The 26,290-nt window shown below is 37.1% G+C and overlaps 1 protein-coding gene across 5 annotated transcripts in view; it reads right to left on the bottom strand.

Moving 5' to 3' along the window:
• Positions 1 to 21,461, bottom strand: part of COL25A1 (collagen type XXV alpha 1 chain) — a 126,318-nt gene extending 104,857 nt beyond the window's left edge. For all 5 annotated transcript variants that reach the window (XM_088163846.1, XM_088163848.1, XM_088163850.1 and 2 more), the window contains exons 1-2: positions 21,432 to 21,461; positions 16,812 to 16,829 (exon numbers count right to left, since the gene is read on the bottom strand). In XM_088163846.1, the coding sequence (XP_088019972.1) occupies positions 16,812 to 16,829; positions 21,432 to 21,446 (33 nt within the window). In that variant the 5' untranslated portion in view covers positions 21,447 to 21,461. The remainder of the gene's footprint in view (positions 1 to 16,811; positions 16,830 to 21,431) is intronic.
• Positions 21,462 to 26,290: the final 4,829 nt, after the last annotated feature.

The following is a 26,290-nucleotide window of genomic DNA, read 5'->3' as shown; positions in this document are numbered from 1 at the left end:
CATACATGCCACTGAGCTTGTGAATTTGTAAACTCAAACCATCAGTAACACAGTAACTGCAAGATGGGAAGAACTAAAATTAGCCAGTGCAGGCTGTTGCTGCCTTGTCCACATTGAATGCAAAGCACAAGCGAAGAAGGGCTTGTGCTTCCTTGTTCTACCTCCTTGAATTATCAAGCCATTACTGGCTCTGAATATCTTGGCTGCAAAGTGCAAATAGCATGACCCCTATCTGCTACAGTCACAATCCTATTTCTCAAGCCTTAGGCATGAAATTACAGATAACATGACACGACTGAGACTGTAAGCAGATGTTGTCTTGTGGGAGCTGTTTCTGCCTTCATTTAGATGCTCAATGCTGTTCTTATGCCCAAGAGTGGCCCTGCTTCTGATGGGTTTTGGCTAATAACTTTTCTGAAGCTGCTTGCCACAGCTCTGCCTGTTGGTAGAAACTACAACAGGAGAGATCACATCAGTTGCTTGAACTAAGCTGGCTCACTGGAACAGAAACAAGTTAGAGCTCATATGAGAGGGGTTCAGCCACCAGATCCGCAGGACTACTGCACTGTCTCCCTGGTACAACTGCTGGCAATATGTTCAGCCATCTCAAGTGCACAAGTGGCCCCTTCCCCTAACCTGCCTATTTTCCTCTGCTGAGACTTCTCTAACAGTCCAACCTATACTCAAACATGCTTTTTAATAAGACTTCCTTTCTTTTTTCCCTCCTGTTTCTGTGCAGGATTTTCTGAAAACGACCTGTGCACCTCATAATCAGAATTTGTTTTGTTTTTTATTGCTTGGTGTTTTCTCTCCCTCAGTGGCATACACCATCATCTCTATCAAGTCACCCTTCCAGCACACAAATCTTTCATAAAAGTCTTCATAAACATCTGACAATTTTATTGTACCAGGAGTTAAAAACAGATTTTCAAAGGCCTAAAAAAGCACGGTGTGAACATTCTCACAGATCTCTTCACTTGTATCTGCAATGCTTTTGCTTTCCACAAGAGTCTTGAAAAACAAACAAACTGCAAATAAAAATGGCTATTATGGATGCAAGTGAAGAGAACCAGTGGGGTTTCATCAAAATAAAAATTAATGGAATACTTTCATGGCTTGTTCACCCATCTCTGGCTTTCCTCCCACTGTTTCAATTGTCCTCTATTGTTTTTGCAACTTTAAAGAGAAAATTCCTATCCTCAGCCTTTGACATCTTCTTTCCATTTGTGCTGAGAAATTCTCCCAAGATTTTTACTGCAGAGTTTATTAGTGTGTGTACACTCAGTGGAGGCAGGGAGGAAGAAAAATTGGAGGGAAAGTTGGGTTCGTGGGGGTGGGGTGTGATTAGGAGACAGATTTGTTTAAAGGAGGGCAAGGTTTCTTCTGTTTAAGGGTACAGACACAAAGCACAGAGTGAGTAAAATAACACGAGTTTTGCAGGCCACAGCATAGACTTGCTGCTTTTTTCCCAGGGAGATTTCTGTGCTTTCATTTATGACATGGCAGGGATCAAGCCGCGAGCTGCCGAACAAATGTGAAAGCATTTTGTGTAAGTTATATGAAATGTCTGAGGTCAGAGCATTTCTGAAATAACTTTACAGTGTTTTCACTGGAAAGAGAGGCTCTTTTCTCAAAGTGTAATTATCTACTCCAGACTACTATACATTTCCAAGGAGAGTTTATAGCCTGTTTCACATAAGCAAGGCCTTGTAAATCTCAAACACATGCAAAATCTGCATTCATAATTAGGCAAAAAACACTACTGTTTTTAAAACAAGGTCTCCTAAAGCAGACTGAAAGGCCTCCAGGCACCTGTCAGCCAAGAACAAAGCTGAAATCAGGGTGAAATCCAAAAACCAGCCATACTCGGCATTACTGACAGGTGACCCCCTCCTTTCTTTCTTTTTTTTGGATCAAAATCCCATTTCCATATTCGGTTGAAATGTTTAGATTATTATAAATGTGCACAGGAATGGAAACGCAAGAGAAAGCAATACTAGAAAACAGGAGACTGATCTTTGCAGTCTTCATCAGGCAACATTCCCTTAGAATTAACTGAGTGTGATCAGCATGATTTTTTTCACACAGATGGAATTTTATAATTCATTCCCTGAAAGGTGCTAATTTTGCATTCCACTCTTGAGGCCATTGCCACCTATATAGTTTTGCAACCTCTCAAAAAGCCAGTAGTTGACTTATATTGGTTTTACAAATATTCACAATTATGAAAATTCTCTTACAGATATATTCTCTTCACATACCTATTGCTACAGATCTACCCTTAGCCATAATACAGGAAGTTCTGCTGCAAACTCATCCAAAAGGCTACAAGCATTAAATGGGATAGCAGAACTGAAAATAGTAAGGGATTCTCAGTACAAAGAAACAGCAATGTTGAAGGTTCTGTAAAAAGCCCCACAGTCAGTACAGAGGAGTGCAGATTTTTCCTGACTATTAGACAGCCCATATGATGCCTCTGTAAAAAGGACCAGTCAGTCCCCAGCAAAAGTTGGTACCAACCAACCAACCCATAGAATCAGCTGGACTGTGACAATCCCAGGTCCCATTGGGATCTTCCACCCTCACAGCTCCTAAGGAACATGACAGGTCAAACTTGACAGCTCCCACCAGGCAGAGCTGCCACAGAAGACATAGGTGATAATAAACTTTCAGACACAGTCACTGCTTTCCTACATTCCCACCACAATAGCCATAGGCTAAAGCAAGCTGGAAGCTGGGGGACTGAATGTAGTTTTCAAGGGTCAGCCTTCATTTTCATTTGGAATTGAGGGGCATGCAGTCATCCCTACCAGCAGCTGCAACACCCACAGTGTAATGGCAGCCTAAGGCAACAGCAGCCTTGCAGAAATGAACAGAAAAGTGAATCAGCTATTCCAATGTCACCTAGACAAAAGGGAATCAGTTTGCCAGCTTAGTTTAATCATGTTTTCACAACTAAATAGCATGCCATACATTGCCTAAATTAATTCAATACTGCAGATTACTTTAAGGGTAAAAGGTGGCTTTAGCACATAACAACAAAATAATCAGATACAAAGGTTGAACTTTCTTCGAAACTTGACTCATGACTTCGATAAATTACAAGAATCTGACTGGAACAACAGTCCCCAGTCTATCCTATAATGGCTGCAAAATATAAGGATCAGATATGCTGAATCACAGGAGGTTATACAGAGCATTATGAAACACTGCTGTGTTTCATAACTATTTCAAAGTTCCTACACTCATTTCAGTCTTGTGTCCACTAGGCAAACCCTGAACTACTGAGACATTGTGGTTTTGGCATCTGCTGAACTTGGCCATGTTTTCAGCCAGTGTTTACATACGCTAGTTTACAATGCCAACATTTCACCTTGCAATAATTTTACAAGTACTCATAAGCATTTTCAGTGAATCTGTACAGTTTCTACAACGGAAGTGCCTTCCTTTTTACATATTTTATTCTTCTCCTGCAATACAACTGACTTATGGTGAAAACTTCAACCAACTACCTCTCAAAAGACTCTTACTAATATCTCATTTCCTCCCCTTATATTCTAAAGTTTTTGTTAAAAATCCTAAAGCAGAGAAATAGAAACCTGAATTTTTGACACAATAATGGTGACTGCCTTAACCAACACTATGTAAATTATTTAAGCTGAGAAACATAAAACTGATTTACACAGCAATCTAGATAAACAGCTCCATTAACATTCACAACAAGCAAATTATAAATGACTCCTTCTGTAAATTCATACAACTGTATTCAGAAGTCAGTGATTTATAGCAATATATAAATCAGGTAAGTTTATGAACTACAGGCAGGAGAACATAGCCTACCCAAAATGTGTCAAGAAACCATTTAGACTAATTTAGAGATTAATTTCTCATGAAGTGCACTTGCTGAGGTTGGGATGGGGTGCTTTTTTTGAAACTTATAATGCTGCTCACAAAAACCACCAGCTCACACTAGAAGCTGCAGAAGGGTCGCTGCTATCTCACTAATCCAGGACCCAGCAAAAAGCACAAGGCCCAATATCCTCAGCAAAAACCTGCTAAAGGGGATCTCCTCTCCCTTTCTCTGACATTCTTTCTTTGATTAATGAGTAAGACTGTCATCTTCTCCTTCCTTTTCCCTTCCTTCCACAGACAAACATAATGTTTTTTTGAAAGCCTACAAAACAACACAAACAGTCCTACAAACATTATATCGTACAGAGGGTATTTGCCTTTGGTACCCATTGCCTGAGCACCAAAAAACAAGGATCATCTTTACTGTTTCCATAAATTAATTTAAGTAAACATTATGATTCGAATCTGCCAAGTTTCTTGTGAGTCAAGTAGGTGCTGTATGTGACAGTAAGATCAATTTTATGGCGGCAGAAAAAACTGCCACATTCTTAAAGAAAAGAAAATGGCTTCTGGCAAAGTCAAAAGCCTTCTGACTTTCACTTATTGCTCAATGCACTATAATACATGTATTTCCTGAATCTCAGCCCTCATGCCTTATCCACAGTGCACCTTCCTATTCTCCTGCTTGTCAGGTAAGCAGAAATTCACTGATGATGTTAGAGATTTGATGCAAGACTATAAAAAACCAAAACCAAACCAAAACAGCAACAACAAAAAAAGAAGAAAAAACCAAAAAAAAAAACCAAAAAACCCCCCAAACCCAACAAAAAAGCCAAAAAACCAAACAACAACAACAAAACAAAACAAACAAACAAACAAACAAAAAACACAAAAAAAAAAACCAAAACCCACCACCACAAAGGAAATTTCACTCTTGTAAACTGGTAAAACAGGACATGAAAATACAAATGAGAAAACCTAATACTGCTGTATGTGTCATGTTATAAGAAAACAACCAGAGCTTCTGATTTCAATAACAGGAAGGATGATTGTGAGAAGATACAAACACAATGTTCGTTACTTCAAAACCAGAGAAACACACAAAATTTTGGCTGGCACTCAGAACTGCAGGAAGACATAATAAAACACAACTGATGTGGGCCCTACAGAAACAGAATTCAGCAAGCAGACTGAACAGGGAGCGTTTTTTACTATTACTGTTACATTTGCTATTTCCACTGCAGACTATGATCTATGATTTTTAGCAATATTTTTATTTATGATATGGTATCAGCTTCAGTGTTCAATATTTGGTTAATAAAACATTTCAAAAATGAGATAGTTTTGATACAGACTGGTTGAGGCTTCCTAATCCTCCACCCATCCTTCAGCAGATCCCTGTCTCATTAGATGCCCACCCAAGATTTGAAAAAGAATCACATATTATCTTAGAATCACCAAACAGTTTGTGTTGGAAGGGTTTAAAGGTCATTTAGTCTATCCCCCATGGAGTGAGCAGGAGCTTCTTCAGTTGGACCAGTGTGCTGATCAACAAGTTGCCCATCCAATCTGACCTTAAGTGTTTCCAGGGATGAGGCATCCACCACCTCTCTGGGCAACCTGTGCCAGTGTTTTACCATCCTCATTGTTAAAAATTTCTTCTCTGTGTATCTAGTCTCAATCTACCCACTTTTAGTTTAGAAGCAGTAACCCTTGAACTATCATAATAGGCCCTGCTAAGAAGTGCAGCATGACCAAAATTAACTCCTCATCCTCCAGTATCTCAGGTAGGCTGTTCTGGTCTCCTAAACCTCCACAGAGCCTCCTACTTCTTTCCTCTTCCCTTACTCTCACTTGATCCTATACTAAATGACTATACAGCAGATTTTGTTTTTTATCCCTTCTCCAATAGGAATATACATACTTGTGTTTGTGTGTGTGTTTGTGTGAGCATGCTGATGGTGGAACTTAAAAAACAATACTGCATTTCTATATCAGCATTCACTCAATAGTTAAAAAGTTAATATATAGCATGGTAGCTATGGAATAAACAAGAATGAGTCTCCTGTCAATAGAAGAATATACTTATTTTAAGTCATGGGATTCTTCATAAGATTCAATAGTTTGTAAGATTAAATAAAAGAAAGTGTAGTTGATTTAGTCTTGCACCTTTTTTAATAAGTATTCACTACATTCAACAGCAATGATGCCACAGGAATTCAATAAATTAGAAATCTATAAAAAATAATGCTTGGTAAATGGGAAGACAAGAATTAAAGGCTACTTTCAAATTCTACAATTACAAGAACTAGAGTGCAAAGATTTTTAAACATTGATTTATTCACCTTTTCTTTAGAAGAACTACATTATTTTTGTGTAAAACTACTGAAGCAGGAAAAATTTCATAGCTCTAAACTGTTTTTATTTCTACAGATTTCACACCTTTTATTTTGCATTGAACATTGAAAGGGATACGAAACAAATGAGAAAAAGTAACTAGCACTCCTTAAACTCCTGATTAGCTCAATTTATAAAAGTATCAGTGCCATAATACCACTCCAGAGGAGTTTTCTGCACCAGCCAGTGAGAACTGCACCCATAAGCAGCCAGGAAGCAGACTGTACACACACAGAGCTACTTTGCCCAAAAATACTCACATACTTCCGGCACCCTGGTCTAAGGAGATACTTTGGGCATTGATGCTTTGAATCCAATCAAAACATTCTACTTTATGGAAGCAATTAATATGCCCCCAAATCAAATAAGAATTTGAGGGGGAAAAAAAGTCATAAAAAGAAGACCAATATCGTAGAGTGGAATGTAGAGCTTATAAAACTGCATTGGGATTATGAAATTATATTCTAGCTTTCTTTCACAACACAACAGAAATTGAAAAAGAATACATATTTTTCCAATCAAACTCATGAAATCCTTCTTCCAGATTTTTGAGATTAAAAATTCACTATTAAGTACTTTTTCTCTTCCTTTGGTAGATTTTTATCCATAGGCCAGTTCTCTCACTTATTCCTAAAAGCTTAGTAAGAAAAAAGCTCCTCACTGGGAGTTAACAACTTCTTTTATTTTCAGAAACAGTAGTTCATATTCCAATGTTTCAGCTATTTTTAACCTAAAACTTGAATAGTGGCTTCTGTAATTCAAACACCTCTGGTGCTTCCCTGACTGTTTACTAGCCTGGTAGATAACTCAGATGTAATGACAGTGCCCTTCGCTCAATTAATCTTTTTTTGTTTGACTTAAAAGAACCTTTTTGATGAGGATGGTATGCCTGAACTTCAGGTATTTTGAAGGAAACAGACAGAAGATGAAGGCAAAGGAAGGGGGCAGTTTCAGAGCAATGGAGATTCACCACTGCCACTCACTACCTACAGAAGTACCTTTGGTCATCAAAATACATCTTCCAAAATCCTTAGCCTTTCGGATATTTCAGTTTTGCTGTCTGCATTACTACTGTGTGATGAAATAGCATCCAAATATCTGCCAGGCAGATCCTCCTTTGACCAGCAGCTCAGTCTAGGAGATTTATGTAATTCATTAACAGATGCTGCACAGAGTCCAGCTCTACAAAATAAGTAGTAACTACATAGAAAGAGATGACTGAAATTCCAAAGAAAATCTCTCTGTTCATCTATTTGAAATGAGGGCTAGTTTCAAAACCAGGCTGATTTTGAAGAATTTTGGCCTGTACTTACTATCATATCAAGGCAAATTTATAAAGTAATAAAGACTGAACTTGTGTAAACAATCAAGCCTGCATAACTCACATCTGAACAAGGTTTTGCAGATAACATGTATTTTCTGTATTTTAACACTAAATCTATTTCCAGCAGGAGGATTTTAAAATAGGGAAATTCCATTCTTCCATTTACTGTGGTACACAGTGTGGTATACATCGGTTTCAGTAGCAATGTTCTGAGTTTCACTCAGTATTTCAAAGGCAAGGCATACTGTCTATACACTGCTTTTTCTTTTCCAAATTTTGATACTCAGTACAGGAGATATTTTCTCATTCAGGGTAGTAGGATGTCAAAGAAGGATTTAGATATTCCCTTAGTGTTGTTTGCAAATGCTACTATAAAATGCTGCTGTGAAAGATGTGTTAGATTACTTAAATCATGAATGGTTAAAAGAAAATAGCAGTAAAATAGTAGTAGAAAGCCACAGCCACGTAAAAGATAGCACCAGCGGTAGAAAGGCTTCTGAGATATCCACAAACTGAGAGCAATGGCATTATTTCAGAAACTAGGTAACTTTTTAAACTTTAGCATATGCTAATGCTTGGGAAGAATCTATTTCAGCAAAACATGATACAATCTTCTGAGAATCTTACTCTTCTTTCTTTCCTATGACCACTTGCAATTTCTGTAGTCCCTTAAATTGTTTCTGGGCATGGGCTCCATTGGAACCCAAAAGAGCCTTTTCACAAGAACTGTCTGACAAATGTCATGATAAAAGCTACACTGCACAAGCCCACTTGAAGTGACCTGCAAGTATTAGGTTACGACAAATGTTTCTGAACTATCCCAGGTACAAGGCATTGCTAAAAGAGGCAAAGCTTGACACTCTAAGTGTCAAGGGGATGATGGGGATGTATCATCCCTTAGTCTGATTAATTTATTTAATGTCAAATAGTATACAGAAAGAAAAGCACAAAAAATAGCATATAAATAATATTTATGTTACAGTAAGACAAACAAATGTCAGTACATGAGCTAAATCTTTCATTTATTGTCACCAATTCCCTTATTTGCAAAGGGAAATCTACAGTGACATATTTCATAGAGCTATTTTGAGAACTGTTCAGATTTAGCAAATCTGAGATGGAACACCAGATAAATGCAGGTGAATTTTTATACACATACTTTTATATGCAGACATATATAAAAGTGAGATGACTGAATATATTTTTGTAACCTATAAGGCTGGAAACATCTTTATACAGGAAGCAATTTAAGACAACATAAAGTTTATTAAAAACAAAATTGTTTTTTCCTCAAGACTAAGAGTACGGACTACAAAATTCAGAACATCTTCAGGGGAAATTAAACACATATGTATATTTATACTTAAATGGATATTCATTCTTTTTGGCAAATGATCACTAGCAGACATACTGGGCAATATAGCTGGATTGTATTTCTGAAAATACGTGATTCTTTTACGTGTTTCTCAGCAGCCCACAGCTCTTGAATATTACTGATGGATCTCAGTAAAAACTATATTAGGAAATCCTATAGTACTGTAGAGACAGACAAAGCATTTTTGAAATTGGCAATCTGGATTGAAGCTCCCAAACAGAATGGACACTTCCATGCCATGCTCATTAGTAACATTACTGGCAGTACACAAAATACTCCAATGAAAGTAACTGCTGCATTTTCTGCCTTTTTCTTCCTTCTCAAAACTTGACTCATCCTTACAGGAAAGAATAACGTATCAGCACAGATCTTCATGCCAGCATCAATTCAATATAAAAAACTTAAAGCGTTTCTACCAACATATAAATTTGCTTGAAGTAAAATTTCAGTTCACAAGAGTGTCATTTTATAAAGGGAAATATAAATTTTGAAGGTTTCCTCTACCAGCATGAGATCCAAATCTCCCAGGTCTGCTCAAGTTTATAGGACTTTGAAGCATTTGGCACAAAACATCACCAGCCTCTGAACTGATAATGGCTTTCAAAGGAACTGTGATATTTTGAAAATAAAGTTTTGAAAAAAAACTTTTGGGAAAGTCTGATGTCTTAAACATCACAGCATTATCTTAGAGTCACAATAAGCTTGATGAAATACACTTTTTTATAACTGCTACACTTTTTTTAAAGCTAGTGAAACTACTGGGATCTGCAACAAATTGAACGGGAATTCAAAGCTAAAACACAGCATGAAGATCACTAAAAACAATAAGCCAGCATGAGTTTAATATCAAATTAAAAACATGTGCAGCAGGATAGTAAAATACTATATAATATTCCTGAACACAGTGCAATACGTTGCTTTGACATAATCTCTAATACAACACAGAACGCACTAGTGTATTTCTGCCATATGTAGAATAAGAGGAAGGAAATATGAAGGTCATTTGATAAAGAAATGATTTAGGAATACAGAAATACTTCAGAGTCCTTAATTATATTTTGACAACCCTTTGTAATGTCATAATGGAACCACAATACTAAGTTTGCAATTGCTTTTTTGTACTCATATGTACTCTGTTAAGCTAAGAAATGTTTTACCAAATTAAGGCTTGCAAGTAATTTTTGCTTCACAGTTTCTCACTTGCTGTTAGAAGATCTACTATGCCCTGGTGACAGCTGGAACTTCTAAATGAATAGATGGAATGCTAATGTGTGATTCCCCATCACATTTATACTGGCATATGTAATCAGTGAATCAGATCTTAATGTTTATTTTATGAAAACAAACCAAATTCTTTTAAAAACTTAATGATGCCACCATGAAGAAAAGCTGGTAATATCCAACAAATAGAAAGCTCCTGTGCATATTTTCTTTTAGAGTTTAAAATATTATTTTTATTGTCTAATTTTAGGGCTTGTTTTTTCAGACTAAGAGTATCATAAATTGTTGCTATGTGAACTATGAAATGAGGAGATCAACTTCTAAAAGTTTTGGGTCAAATTGTTCTCAAAGCCCGTCTTCCAAGCTTTCTTTATCTATTGCATACAGCTACTCCCGAAGGATATCTTCTGATTCAGTAAAAGAAGCCACCTTCATAGAAGCAGAATTTAATTTACAAGCACATCCAGAGCTGATTAATTATGTTGCACAGGAGCCCTTTTCACAGAATTCGGTACGATGAATATTCTTATTTTTCCGTTTGTAGAAAATCAAAACCTAGACTGAATCAGTAATTGTAAAATTAACGAATTCAAGTCTGAATCAAGCAAGAAAATAATAAATACATTATCTGCTCCAGGAAATGCTGTGGAACATCTGAATATCCTGCTATTTCAGAACCAGTTACAGAAACTGTAACTTAAATCTTGCCTACCAAAGTAAAAGAACACAGTAGCACAGTTGGGGTAGGAGTCTGGGCTACTCTTGCTGTCTGATAGAGCCTGAGAGCAGAGCTCTAAAAAGTCTAGCTATCCCCAACTAAGTTCACTTAGCAGGGTACTGTAGGGAAGTCATCAATCTGCCATTAGAGGCTTTGCTGCAATTCCAGACAAAAGGGTGGGAAAAGATAACTAAAAAAATATGTTGAAAGCAGAGCATAGTATCAAATTGTACAAGAATTTTGTTTGTTGATGCTTGGAACTTTTACTCTCCTCTGCCTTTTAATTTATGTGTGGTGCTTCCTTAGTGTTGGTACAACAGATAGTTCAGAACAATTTACCCCTAAATATCCAATTCTGTGCTCTCTTCTTTACAGAGCAAAGAATCCTCTTACTTGCCCTAATACTGTCTGCTTAGCCAAGAAAACCATGTAATATTCACAACTCTTCTGGTTTACACATGTGCGTAAGTCTACCAGGGGAAAATGAAGTGTTTTATTTTTGAAAGTGCTCACTGTTGTTGTCAATGCCTTTTAACAAAATTAACTTCTATTTTATTACATACGAAGCTGAGAAAGCATCATACTTAAAAACAATTAAATGCACAATCTCCTTCTGAGGAGACACATTTCTGGCTTTTGTGTCATAAACACTTAGCAAGATGGTAAAAGTTTTGAGCATGATTTCTCCTCTTAACATTCTTTGATGTGGTTCATTTTAGCAACTAACATAAAACGAAAAGCCATGAAAATGGCATTTGTTTCTTCTTGTTCACAAATCAATATAGGCTGTTCCCTAAAAAGGTCTCACAATTTCAATAGTGTTCACAAATGCTATTACCATTTAAGAAAGGAGAATGGCAACTAAAGTTCTGCCTGCTTAAACACATATGAAACTCAGTAAAAGCTTGTTTATTTGTGATGCCCTCAGATTAATTTCTGATCTCATAATTTACAATAAATTGTTCCTAGCAGCAAAGGCATCAAGGATTTATCTTTGTTATTTGTACAAAGAAAGTAAGAAACAGACTTTTAAAAGTCTGCTACCTAATGTTAATAAACGTATTTTTGAAGTTTGACCGTAAAATCTGACTTGCAACTTGTAACTCAAAAGCAGATTCACATTTGTATAGTCAGACTGACTCATACAATTCTTCAGCTGGATGGATCAGAAGTTTAAAAAGGAGCACAGGGTATGAGTTTTTATGAGAAATATCCCACAAGATCGTTCTCAACAATGGGAACAGCTGATGGCCTGGGTACAACCACTGGGATTCTCCCAGGAGCAGTAACTTTACTGCACTGTGTACCTGAAAATGAACTATTTCTTCAGCCTTTGGCTGATTTTGTCCTCATAAGCGTATTTCTTGCCTCCTTCCCCCTCTCTCCATGCAAATAAAAAGTCTTGAGGCATTTTTGAGAGCAAACTACCAGAAAAAAAAAGCAATGCGAGTTTACACCTCGATTTACAGTGATCAGAACAAAATGAATACGTCCAATTCTAACCATCTGACAGGTAGAGACCACTCTGCAGCTCTGGTCAACAGGATATCATGTACCTTGTCTGTAGCTTAAAAAGCCATAAAAACACCTACATGATCACTTGATGTTATCAACTGCCCCACTACTGAATGGCACGCATTGAGAGCAATATTTAACAGGTTGTGGAATGCAGATGGCCATCCAAACTACCAAAACTGAAAGGGAAGCTCAGCTGGAATTAAAATATATTTTATTTATACACCCCCTTTCCCATCCTTCCTACTGTCAGATACTCTTTTCTAAGATCTAGGACTCTCTCAACCATCACAGTGTTCTCTAGGAAGTGATAAATATCTTCCCTAGACTGCTGCCTTCCAAACCCACTCAAAACTAGGGCAGGTGGTGTGTTGTGTTTCTCTGTCCTTTGACAAAAACCAGAAAACTAAAAGTTAAAATGATTCCCACCAGCACTGTAGACAGCACAAGCCAGTAATAGCCAGTTTAACCATGAATCAGAATCTCTGTCATCAGAAATTAAAAATACTCCAGTCGCATACCTTGATGCTCGATGGTGAAAAAAAAATGCACACATACATTTGTCACCAGAATTGCTATGGAAACCCTTTATTGTGCACCAGGGACTGGAAAATTTCAGGCTGTTACACCATCACATCCAGGGATGTGTCACATAAAGGAAAACAAGGATCTCATGAAAATAAATATCAATCATTAATACTTTGTCCATTTCTAATGCAGACATGGACAGCTGCCAAAGAGAAAGGACAAGCATCTGTGGAGCTGCTGTATCTCAAAGTCCAACACAGAGAGTGCTCATGCATGCTGACATGAGAGACAAAATATGTTGTGCCAGAGATAGGCCGGGAGAGGATACTGCCCTGAAGAAGGAAACAGTTGGCTGGCTGAGACGAAGTCACACCACAAGATCACCCTGCCCCACACTCACAGTCTTTAATAGTTTTAGTTCAGCAAGATTTTTTTTAAAGAACTGTTTTGTCTTCTTTCACCATAATATTAAAGGCATAGCTTCCAGTATTTACATAAACCTTATTTCTAAACAACAAAAAACGTTTAAAATAGCCAGCCTTCTCTCTTTACCCAGATAGTACATTTCTTACGGAATTAACATTAGACTAGATGCTAAACTTTGTTCTCTGACAAGCAGGAATACTTCCATTATTTAAAAAAGAGTAAGTATTGGCAGAATTTGATTGTATAGATTTAGTAGGAGAAGAACCCTTTCTGGTTCAAGCTAATTTAAATACATATTTATATTCCAAATAAGGAAAAGCAGATATCTTTTTGGGTCACTCAAGAGTCAGAATTTAATTTCAGCAAAAATATTACATATTTTATTACTTGCTCTTCTACAGAAGAACACAGCTTACATGGTATTTAAAGTAGCTTTCTTTTTAACAGAAAACCAAAATCATAAGAAGGAACTTTATTTTTCAAAAGATTAGGCTAGGAATTATTTAGTTTTTTTATTGTGGTCTATTCAGAGATACAACAGAACCATAAGCTTTTGTCTGAAGAAAAAAGAAAGGTGCCTGTAATAAGGCCTCTTGTTACTTAAAATGGGAAAATGTGAAGCAAAATTACCTTTTGTTAAGTATTTTTGAAGAAAATAAGCAGAAAAAAAATTTTAAATAAGAGGTTGTGCCTAGTAATTAGTTAGATGTCTGTTAGGTGAATTTAGTGTGTACTTTATAAAACCATACCGAAAAAGAATAGGAGTTAGTAGGACAGTGAGTATAGAAACAAGTTGAATTTATCCCTGATCTCAGCATGGACGTACATGGCTAGGACATCAGAAACTTTCTAAGTGCTTCTCCAATCAGCATAATAATTTTGTTCTTTGAAGCCAGGAAGACTTGACTTACCAACCAAACTGATCAATACTTAAAATTTTGAATTTCTTACGGATGCAGTTAACACCAGGTAAATTGCTGGCAATCATAATAGGCTGGAATTTCTGCATTACTTAATGACATGCCAAGGCATGATATTACCTGTATGTGAACAGATTCTGTTTTCTGTGATTTAATTTCTAAAAGTCTTGAGATTTTCAACCACACCTTCCAGTATTTAAAAGCCACCCCTTTCAATATTTAAAAAATGCTGTCTCACCAAGTTATCTGGATCTGAGTTTCAGTTTAAGGGGATAAACTTTCAGTTTAAGGGGATAAACTTCTAAATGCACAGCCTCCATGCAGTCGCCTGAGACGCACAGATGTCAACACTGGCTAGAAAGCAATTCAGCGGAATGGTTATCCGATTCAATAGCTGCCTATGGTCAGAATCTGGAATTAGGAGGCACGAATGTGTGCAGCTAGTGTCATGTGAGAGATTCCCTGGGTATCCAAGACAGCTGCCTGTGACTGACAGCTACAACCACAGTCCAACACAGACTCCAGCCCGTGTACATAAAACAGCCAGTGGCTAAGGCCAGAGACGCTGGATCAATTCACACAGCAACAAATGCCTGAATGCAAACAATGTAATTGAGCCCAAGAAGTTTAGCATGAGCTAAACAGGTTTCTAGGTGCGCTGAGTATTGACTTAATCTTCACTGACTGCAAGGAGTGCTTAGACACCTCATAGGTCAACACCTACACAACACAAGATTCTGGCTTTAGGCATCTTAATGTAAAGCTGAACATGACTGTGTTTCATGCCCTTATGTCTACCCCACCAGTGCTCTTAAAAGAATTACTCATGGACTCAATCAGCCAGTCGAAATGACTGAGTACACGCATACCCTGCTGATAAAATAAGAACATCTTGAGCTGAAAAGGAGGAAAAGGCATTACTAAGAATAATGGTACCTGTTGCTGAGGACAATGGTGATGACCCAGAAATGGACATTTCCACTGGGAGGAATTACTGAATTTAGCATGTAAGAATTCTCTCTTAAAACAATTTTGGGAACATTTTTAGAGGGCTTTTTCTTTGGTTTGCACCTCATTTCTATTACACTTGGGACTAGATTTCTCTGCCTTTCTGCCCTTGAAACAGCACTGAATGCTGCAATCTCCATGGTGGTTCCTTGCCTACAGCTACCCCAGGGCATTTCATGTAGAGATATGAGCTCCAAAGTCTGAGCAGCTGTTTACAAGCATTAGGCAAGAGACATTCTCTAAGCAACTGAAATGTGGGAGGTGGGAGTCCAAACCCAGAAGGAAAGGACATGGGTGACAGCACAAGTTAACATCAACTAGAAGGCAGCCCACAGGCTCAAGTGTCAGCCTCAGGTCCTCAAAAGAGCTTGTTCAGAGCTACAGTGCCACACAGAATTACAATCTCTCTCTTTACCAACCCCCAGCAGTTCACACATCAAGAGCCTATTGTGAAACCTAAGTGCCATGGGCAGTGGTCATCTCCAGTAACATATGGACTTCTTATACAATTCTATTAAACTGAGCCTGGCACTGCAAGGATACTGTGCATTCAGGCCAAGAGGTTTGAGGGTTTGTAAATCAATCTGTCTTTCAACAGAAAATGATGTTTAGAAACTGAAAAATCTAAAAGAAATGCTTGCTTCTCTTAATGAAAGTCTTAAAAAAATGCTAGACAATAAGGTGGTAAAGCTTTAACTTTCAATTATGATTCTGAACTATAAAAGGCCCTCATAGAAATCCTGGTTCGGGCAACTGATTTGTGCTAAGACAGTTCCTCAGACCAACGCTTACTTCCCACAAAGCATATGGAGCATACAAAAAGGCTGAGTTTCTCAACTGACTTCACTAAGTATGGCATTGGTATGGGCTTTGTAATTTTTATTTTTTATTTTTTCAAATTTCCTTGCTCTTCCATAATATTATAGCACTTAAATAATTCACATTTAATTTTTTCTATATGTAATGTTTCCTTTCTGCTGGTCTATTTCTCCCTTAGAAGTGAAGTTAGGTCCCTAGATTTCCACGTCTTTAATTACAGCCCACAATAAAAAGTTCTATGGTTCTTAAATAAAGCAGAACTAATTCAAAGCAGCGTATCTAATTAGTCAAAATAGCTAGCAGTGCAATATTTGAAATAACTGAGGGTTGCCTGGATTATAGCAACATTATTAGCATGTGATTAATAAGCAGTTGAAGTATTACATTTGCTACACATTTGCTAAGTTATTTTATCTTGCTTTAAAGTTTGGTGGCAAAGTTTCAAGTCACAGTTAGGAGATTTGCTCTATTCAGTATTATGTTGTTAACCCCACCATCTGGTCAGACAGCTGAGGGAACTCAACCATATGCAGGGGGCATATATTTCTCTCTTGGGAAATATTTTTCTTATAGAATTATGCAATGGTTACCAGTTTCTATCTTATTATAGTAGGATCAAAAATACAGTAAAATACTTTGCAGACAACCTGAGCTCAGTGGGCCCCATTTTTAACTGTTACTTTTGTAAGAAAATAAGATGGCACTTACTTGAGGACCAGGCTGACCCTGAAAAAAACCAAGAAAAACAAAAGATTATGGAACGTTATGACAAGGATGAACACCTTAAATAGTAGAAAATAGTTACAGTGCTCTCTAATAAGGAGCTAACAAAATACACAGTGACTGCATTGAAGTCAGATTTCGGACTCTTACGTTGATACTGAATTTGAGTGTTTCAATTAAAATGGAAGAAATTTCTTGCAACTAACTGATTCTAGAAATAAATTACAATAAGATATTAAAACTGCATTTGAGAAACTTCTTATATTAGATACTCATAACAATTTGGAAATGATAGGAAGACCTAATTGACAGTTCTCAAGTGAGAAAGAAGCCAGAGGTGCTGAGCTGATTCAGAAGAAGGTATGGGTTTTTTCTCTTTCATTTCTCTATTATGGCTCACCTTCATGCTTCAAGGAGATGCTAATTATTTACTATTACTGCTGATTGAATGAAAAAGTCTCAAAACTGGAGGAACACACTGCTGGACAAACAGTAGTCTTTTTGCCATTGCTACAGGCATCACAGTTTTAAGCAAGTACAAATAAGCATTTAAACCAGCAACTGCAAAAGGTTTGAGATGAGCTTTTGTCAGTCAATCCAAGAAGACAGCTGATACATTTCCTCTCTCTTATTTATCAACATCTCCGCTGCATCACTCCTGGACAAGTGGAGAGGCATCCTTTGCACACTGAGGAACTGTATTTCTTGCTGCTGCAAGCCCTTACAGAGTAGAATTCCTATCCCGAATTTCCCTAGACCAGAAAAGCCAGTGAAAGTAATGAATTATTTTAGTGCCCTTAATAGAAATTACTTGCATGAAGCAGAAGTATTTTAGCAAACAGTACTGTAGCTGTGACTATGAACAGCATGACCCAGACACTCAGCTCACACTGCAAGACAGAGAAAAAAAAATTGCATATTTCTCCTAAGAGAGAATTCTAAACGCCTAGTTTCATGAAAATTAAAATAATATTTCAGTTAAACTGAAATTATGATTCCTTTTGTTGACAGAAACTGAGCATGTAGCCACTTCAGCTGGAAGGTATTCCTACAGAGAGTTGAAACTTTTCTGTCTGAATATCAGGAAACACTTTTTTTACTGTTAACCAAGCACAGGAACATGGGAGATTGTGGAGTTTCCATTCTTGCAGACACTCAGAAACCATCTTGATGTGATCCCGGGCAAACTGCTCGAGATAGCTCTACTTGAGCAGAAAGGTTAGACCAGATGACCTCCAGAGGTCCCTTCCAACTTCAACCATCCTGTGATTCTGGGCGATTTTAGATGGAGTGGGGGGCGAAAACATTTCAACTGGAAATCATTATCAACAAGAAAACCAAATAATGAAATGTTTTTTATAGCAATTAATAAAAATTTTTGTGCCAATTAAAAACCACAATAAAATGGTATTTAAATTCACACAAAGGTTTTTAAATATTTTTAAAAATATATGGAATCACATTACAAGGGAATAATGGTAAAATACAGAATTACTGTGGCTATCTAATCTTTACACTGAGTGGAGCATAAAGTATTCCTTGTTGTGGATGCCGCAGTTTTCTATTCATTCCTTAGAACAAAACTGCACCATAGAGGATATTAAAAAACCCAAACTTACTGGCTGAGGTTCTCCAGTTCAAATATTAGGTAAAACTTTCTGAGCTGGTGAGCTCTATGAAGTTACACATCACACTGGCTAAATGAACATGACTGAGACTCTTCAGCACTCAGATTTTACCTCAATCTTCCCCTCACAGCAGGTTTTAAGCTATTTTATGTTATACCTGATCTTAAAATCATCAGGAATTGCTTATTGATGCAGTAATGGGCAGCCAGTACAATAAAATTGTATAAATTACCTAAACCGAGGTCTGTGCCTGCAAATCTTATACATGAAATTCATAATGCATCTGCTCACAAGAATATCTAAAGTTGCAATAGATTTTGACCAAATCATTAAAGGCTGTCTCCAACATATATATATATAAAAGGCAAAACTAAAATGAAGGTCTGAAATTACCAAAATATTTCAACACAGAGTTGATTTAAAGCAGTAGATGGCAAATAAACAGAATATAAGCATATATATTTTAACAATGAGATTTGAAAATCGACTTTTTTCTTTATCTAAGACATAAAGGTTGCTAAGTGTCCACATGGTACATGCTATATGTATGATACAAGAAACATATACACATAACACAAACATATCCTGAATTGATGGTTAGGTGAGGGCTGCAATCGTGCTCCCACAACAGTGTTTTCTACTCTCAATCTCAACAGCATCACTACTTTGCCTTTCTGGTACTGAGCATTCATAATTACCCTTTTTTCATGTCTCAAATACAGAAAATGCTGGGAAAAGAATTTTTATAGGACAATGGTTTTTCGTGTAAACAGAAAACTCTGAGATATCAGGAATAGCTGCATTTCTCTTAGTTTATATATGTGGCCAATATTACAATTATCCTGCATTTAGGTATAAATGCAGATGCTGAATACAAAAGTACTCACAGCAGGATGCTTTAAATCCCTTGGCTATTAGCTCCTTCAGCAAAAAAAAATTGTATTAGTGAATGATTTTCTGTTTTTTACAATGGTTCCCAATCCTTCAATATTTCTGAGCAATCTTGCCCTACTATCCACTGCAGTTACAGTAGAATTTTCCTTTCTCATAAGTGATCCACTAAGTGACACTACCCAGAGGGTGCGGCAAGCACTGAATTACGAAACTCATCAGCTCTTCTTACAAAAGTATGGGTACAAAAGCATCACAACACTCACATTTTAAATTGTAAAGGGTTATTTTCACACAACAGCAACTCAAAGTGTGGGATACAAAAAGGGCCTGTTAATTTTTCCTTCTCTCATTTTCCCATGTTGTGAAAAGGTCAGGAATAAAGCCCCTTGAGTCACTTTGGTGTTCATTAAAAAAACCCTCTAACATGAATTCCATCTGATACTATAACTCATTGGAGCAAGCTCAATCTCAGTTTATCTGCTTGTGTTCCAAAAACGGCCCCAGGACTGCTGAAATCAGTCTGGTTCATTGCTGCATAAATCACCCCCAGTTATTAATGGGTTAAAATGCTTTAGCTATAAGTCCTTCAAATTTTAGATAACCAACAGGGAGAAAATACTGTTCAAGACTGAAAAGCCAGCATTACTCTGATTTTTGTCTAATGAGTATCTCTTTATTCAAATCTGTTACATATTCTAAAATTGATTCACTGATTCTACATACCAACTAATTGCAGTCTCTGCACACATTTTGGGATCAGTCCCAATACCACTGGACTGATTAGGTACATTTTGGTGGCTACTGCTTTGAACCCTGGATTATTGCTCATATACTTGATTATCCCAACTGAATACTGCTGTTTTTTTAAATCTAAATTACTATAGTGGGTATAGCTGCATAATATGGTTTCAGTCAAATCTCCAGAACAATTTTCTCTTCTATATTCCTATTTACTAGCTTAATACAATATTTTGAGGCAAACAAAGGGATTTGGCAACCTATTCTAATTCCCATGATGGAAAGTCTTCTACTGTTGTGAATTATTCCCTTCCTAGCAATTGAACCTAATATTAGCAGCTGATATATAAATGATATTAAAACAAAAAGAAAATATCCATGGTGTAACTAAAGTCAACAGGTAAGTTATCAATCCCCTATAAGAGATTAAAAAAACCATATTGATTGCACATTGTAAACCTTACAGACAAGTTACTTAACAACAGAAAGAAATCTCAAGGAGCACAGGAAAGAAAAAGGAGAAAATGAAAGCTGACACTGCAAATTAACAAGTTGAGTTTGCAAAGGAAATGGGGCTTGTAGTAAGCAAAAGGATAGAAAAGCAAATAGGTATCCAGGGTATCAGTGAAAAAGGGTGCCCTGGGAAGGGAGAAAAGAGAGAGAAAGCAATAGCATAAGAAAGTGCCAAAACTAGATTTTCACAGCTTTTCCATGGTGTTAATCTTTAAAGAGCTGGGAACATAAACGTCCAAGCTCATACATTTAAACATAAAGCTACACAAATATACACACAAGTACAAATGCATTAACAAATGCATTGTATAAAATTAAATATTATTTCTAACTTAATTCAAGCAGCATCTATTGAGTATCTGGAATATCATACAAATGCATTTATTATGGGACATGAGGCTGTTCAGATTTAATTAGCCCACAATCCAGGCAGAGAAATTAAAACACAAAATTTAAGAATTTGTGAAACAAGGAAGAGTCACAGAAATGTAGTTAGAACTGATATCCTGCTGTTTGAAAGGCACCACCAAACTACCCTTGGACAGAGCACCCAAGGAGGAACATCTGTCTTCCAATCTAACTCACATAGAAAATTAGCTAATGCTAATGAACAGGAGGAGCTGAGCTGACCTCCATTTCTTTGCATAGGCATAAAAGACTGAAGTGACTTTTCAGCAACCTGTTGAAAATCCATGCAACTGGAGTTGAACTCAGTTATGCTGAAGGAAGCCAGTATTTGACTAACATACATTTCAGCATAAGTAATTTTAAAAAGCAAAGAGGGGAGTATGTGAAAGGCCTAAATTTCACTGGTTTTTAACAAATCACCTACCAGCTTTCCATCCATACCAATCGGACCCTGGGACAATCAAAAGTCAAAACAAAATGGAACAGTTAGATCAGAGGAACACTGAAGATGAAGGGAAAAAAACAGACTTGAGGAATACTGTGGACTTCAGAAGAGGAGTAAATCTGTGTCAACAGTTAAATGCAATACATTTTGAGAATGAAAGCAGAGAAAAGAAACAACAAAAGAAGCAAAAGACCTAAGACAGAATTAATAAAAACAGCATGGTGGGAAGTAGCCAGGCAATAGCTGGTGTTTAACAAAAGACAGGTTCAACATGCAATGAAGGAATTGTTAGTCTGGCAAATCACAGTGGTCCAACATAACCAAACATATGAAATAATGCATCTTGCTTGTGTATTTTTCATTAAATAACAGAAAGCAGCTACTTACTTAGCCTACTTATTTATGAGGTTGCAACACAAAATCTCGTAACTAATCTGTATTTAAATTAACGTTATAGAAATGATTGGTAGTAAGAAACTTTAGCTCATGACATTCACGGGGGTACTAGAAGATTTCCACCTACACCTTGCCTGAGAAGTCCTGTGCCTTACCCACTTGTTCTTTTTTCCCTTGGGAAACATGGAATTTTCCACACTGGTATTTCACAAGTTACTTGTTTTCTTAAGAGTCCAGAAGTTGGTTGCAGTTATATCAATGCAAATTATACAAAGGATTTAAAGTGGATGTATACTGCTGTAACTAAGTAATTGGTTTTGGATCAACTGCCTGTTTAGGTGACCAGAGGAGACAGAAAAGGGCTAAAGAAAGGTGGGTTAAAGTTGATGTTTATTCATTGACAATTCTGACAATGAGTCAGGTTAACTTTCACTGGCAATGGAACAAGAGCAGGCAGAGTCGTTTTTTCAGCCATTAAATTAATGTTTTAAGCTGAAATTGTGAGCTCTCAGGTATTTGCCCTATGTAAGTGGGACACTACTTTGTGTCTGCTGAAGAGGAGCTTTCTCTTAAATGCATCTAGACTTTCCCCCTGCAGCTTCACAGGCACCCTTCTCCAGTCTGCCCTCCTAAGCATACAGCCCCTTAGGGCTGACTTCTCACACTGCTAGACTTTGATCACTACTGCTGAGAAGAGAGCATATAACATATTTGCTGGTTTTATGTTAATCTATTTTACCCTTGCTGCATTTAGCCCCCCTCTTAAGCCCTGCTTTGGCCTGTCAGCTAACAATCAATGTAAAAGTTTAGTCAAAATCATGCCTGCAGGGGCTCTGGTGACTGCTTCATCCAAGAATGTATACTCATGCCTTCCACACTATTGCTAATATGTACTACATATAGGTAGACATATATTGAGCTAGTTCAACAAACTATGAAGAAAACAATAAGCACTATGAAAAACTGCTGCCATATCATCTAGTGACAACATCACACTTCCCTAAGAACCTGTTTTCTCCCACCCTAGATCCTTGACTATGCCAGAAATTCCAGACATACTTAACATGAACAGGGAGATCAGCTGGATGCACACATTGTCAAACTCATTATTTTTGGTACAGTATTGGCTCTGTAAGAAGCCCATACACTAACCTACTTGTCAGATCCAATAACAAGTTACTTTGTCTGGGAAGTCCTGTGGGAATAAAATGCCTTACCTTACTTTCCTGCCAGCTCTTGCTGTGGTTTCCTGTCACATCATGAGTGGATGACATGCTGAGAGTGTAAAAAGGGTCATCAGTATCCTGGCTGTCTGCATGACCACTACCTTATTTATGTGCTGACATCCTAGGGAAGTTTGTGACTCTTGAGATAACTTACACTATCTTTCAGATGTTATCTCTGAACAGTCCTTTCCTGGTAGCAAGGAAGAAGAAAACAACACTGTCCAATGCATAAAATGGTAGAGTTTTTATTATTATGTTTCCTCTCTGACTCTTGAGTCTACACATGCAGCACACATATAACACTTACTAATTTTCTCACAATTATTTAGAAAATTTCTAAATATGGTTCTATACACCTCCAAAACTAAGGCATTTCCAAGTTACTAGTTAGCCCAGACTTCTTCTAGCACTGGGTACTACAGGATATGTACCTAGTTAATATTTACACACAGTCTGCTGCAGGTACAGAAACGAAGGCTGAGCTGAACTCTGGCTATGAATAACTTTACTTCTCGAAAACAAGCTAGAGATACTACCAGTTAAAACACTTAACAGTGAGGTCATGGTAAGTATACAAAGTTCCCCACAGGGCTCTGAGGGACAGCAGGTAAGTGTAACTGTTAGGTCCGCTGCAAGCTTAGCCCAAAAGATTTAATTATTCTTATGATCAATGAATACAGAAAATGATTATGCAAGTATTTGTAGAAGGAAGATTATGTGGTTAAACTGGCTTACAATGACCATTCAACAGTTCTTGCATCTGTATCAGTGCTTCTGTAATTGTAAGCACTGTTTTTAGGGAATGTTTCTTTATCATAGGAAAAAAATATTATTTGTGCTCCTTTACAATGGCAGGTGTTTCAAAACTACTACTGGATTTTTGACTGCTCTTTATCCATGCTACCATAGCTCCTGTATTGGAATTATAGGACTGTATGTAGCATTTCCAAGAGTCTCTGAAAGAAGATTCAGAGATTCCAAGTAGACTGTAGAGAAGCATCTGCTTTTCTACAGAAATGGAAAATAATAGGAATTTCTCCCATGATTCTGTATCTATCGGGGCTATTTGGTCTGACATCTCAAAATGTCTTGGGGGACTTGTTTGTAGAATACAGGAAGAAAGAAGAACTGTCTTGAGATGGACTGCCTTCCAGAAGAAAAAAATACCGCCAGACAGAATACTATTCCTTTATTATAAAAATACTGACTCTAGCCAAACATAGCAATTTCCTTCTTTCCTCAATTGCTTCTTTCTAGTATTAGAGAGAAATTTTCTAGTAAAAAATAGAAAACATTAGAATCTCTACAACGAATACAGGCTGGATGAGAAAGAGGAGCTGAAATAGTACATGATGTTGCTTCAGGATGCACTGAGAAAAATCCTATCTATGACAATATTTATTGAAATTCATTACAAGATGGCACTGGAATTCCAAGTAATTTTCTTGAGGCAAGTAATTTTTTCATTCATTCATTTTTAGAGAAATAATTCAAGCTATATATAGTCTGTCTTTGACTTAAACCTGGATGTCTTCAGAGCCATGCTATGTAGATCAAACTACTTTCTGCTCTGTTCTATAACTGTCACTACAGATTAGGGAGTAATTTTTGACAAGAAGTACCAAATACATGGTGTTCCCTGTAGTGCAGTTCAGAAAACTAGACAAGACAATTAATCATGAAGAACAACTGCATAAGTAGGTTTAGACAACACATGTACACTAAATTTTTTTACTGTAGATAGTACAGATGGTATTGACAGTGTTTCTTCTGGACTGTGCATTTTCCCACTACCACCTATAAATGTATACTATGGCTGGATGCAGTGGGTTTTGCTGGAACAGAGTTAAATTTTTTTTGCAATAGCTCATGGAGGGATGCGTTTTGTATTTCTGCTGGAAAGAGTGTTTATAATATCGGGATGTTTCAGTGACTACTGAGCAGTGCTTTTGCAACATTCAAGTATTTTTCAGCCTCTCAGCCCACCCCAAAAGAGAGAGAACTGGGAGTGCACAAGGAGTTGGTAGGGGACACAGCTGGAACAGCTGATCCTAACTGATCCAAAGGATATTCCATACCACAGTGTATCATGCTCAGCGTATCAAGCTGGAGGAAGAAAAAGGAAGGAAGCTTACATTCCGAGTGACAGCCTTTGTCTTCCCAGATAGCCACTAGGTGTGATGGAGCTGTGCTCCCCCGGAGATGGCAGAATGCCTGCCTGCCCATGGGAGGCACTGAGTGCATTCCTTGTATTTCTTGGCTTGCGCGCATGCCTTTTGCTTTAACTATTAAACAGGCCGTACCACAAGCTACGGGTTTTCTCACTTTTAGTCCTCCAAATCTCTCCCCCGTCCCACCAGGGGAATTTGAGTGAGAGGCTCTGTGGGTGCTGAGTTGCCAACTGGGTTTAAACCATGACACTATTTACTTCCACTATTACATACACCGTTTGTTTGTTTTTTTTCCAGAATCCTCAAAAAGTTGTTTGTAATGTAGATTTTGTCTTTTCCAAATAGTACCCAACTATTTACTTAGCACTTAACTACCTGTATAATAACCCTATTATGGACAGAGACAACACATGAGAGGTAGGAGAGTATGAGTGGCATTTCAGTTTGGTTTGGCACAAAGTAGCTTCTACTCCTCAAGAATACTGAAAATAGGATATCTCTCAAGGAAAAATATTTTAAATCAGATTTTCAATGCTTCACAAAATCAGCTGGTTTCCATTTAAGCAATATCTTTTTTTCTTTTTTGTTACTCTGCAGGCAAGTATTTTAAATATTTTAGGGGGTTTTGTTAGACAGTGACTATATAAGCAAGGGCATAAGAAAACTTTGGAGAGTTTCAGTCAAATAGATGGCAAATGTTATTACTTAAGGCAGCTTTAATGCAATAATAATTTCTTAAGAAATTTCTCTCTGAAAAGAAAAGGTAAGAAAGGTTGTCATATGTTGAAATTTACTGTGTGATAAAAGAATCCTTCAAGCAAAGAAAAAGAAGAAGGTACGGATTGTCTTACTCTTAAACTTCTCCACTCATACTTCAGTGATCTTTTTCAATTAAGGAATACTCATCAGAACGCTGAGTGGTGAACCAGGACAAATAATAAACAGAAAACATATATGATTCCTTCTTTATAAGCTAAAAAACTACACCCTATATAAAGGGCTTTTCTGTTTGATTTTTTTGTTTCGTTTCTTTCAGAAATCAGAA

Source organism: Sturnus vulgaris, chromosome 4 (assembly GCF_052056855.1).
Source record: "Sturnus vulgaris isolate bStuVul1 chromosome 4, bStuVul1.hap1, whole genome shotgun sequence".
Classification (NCBI taxonomy): domain Eukaryota; kingdom Metazoa; phylum Chordata; class Aves; order Passeriformes; family Sturnidae; genus Sturnus; species Sturnus vulgaris.
Note: the sequence above shows the minus strand (reverse complement) of the source record. Positions and strands in the feature narration are given on the sequence as shown.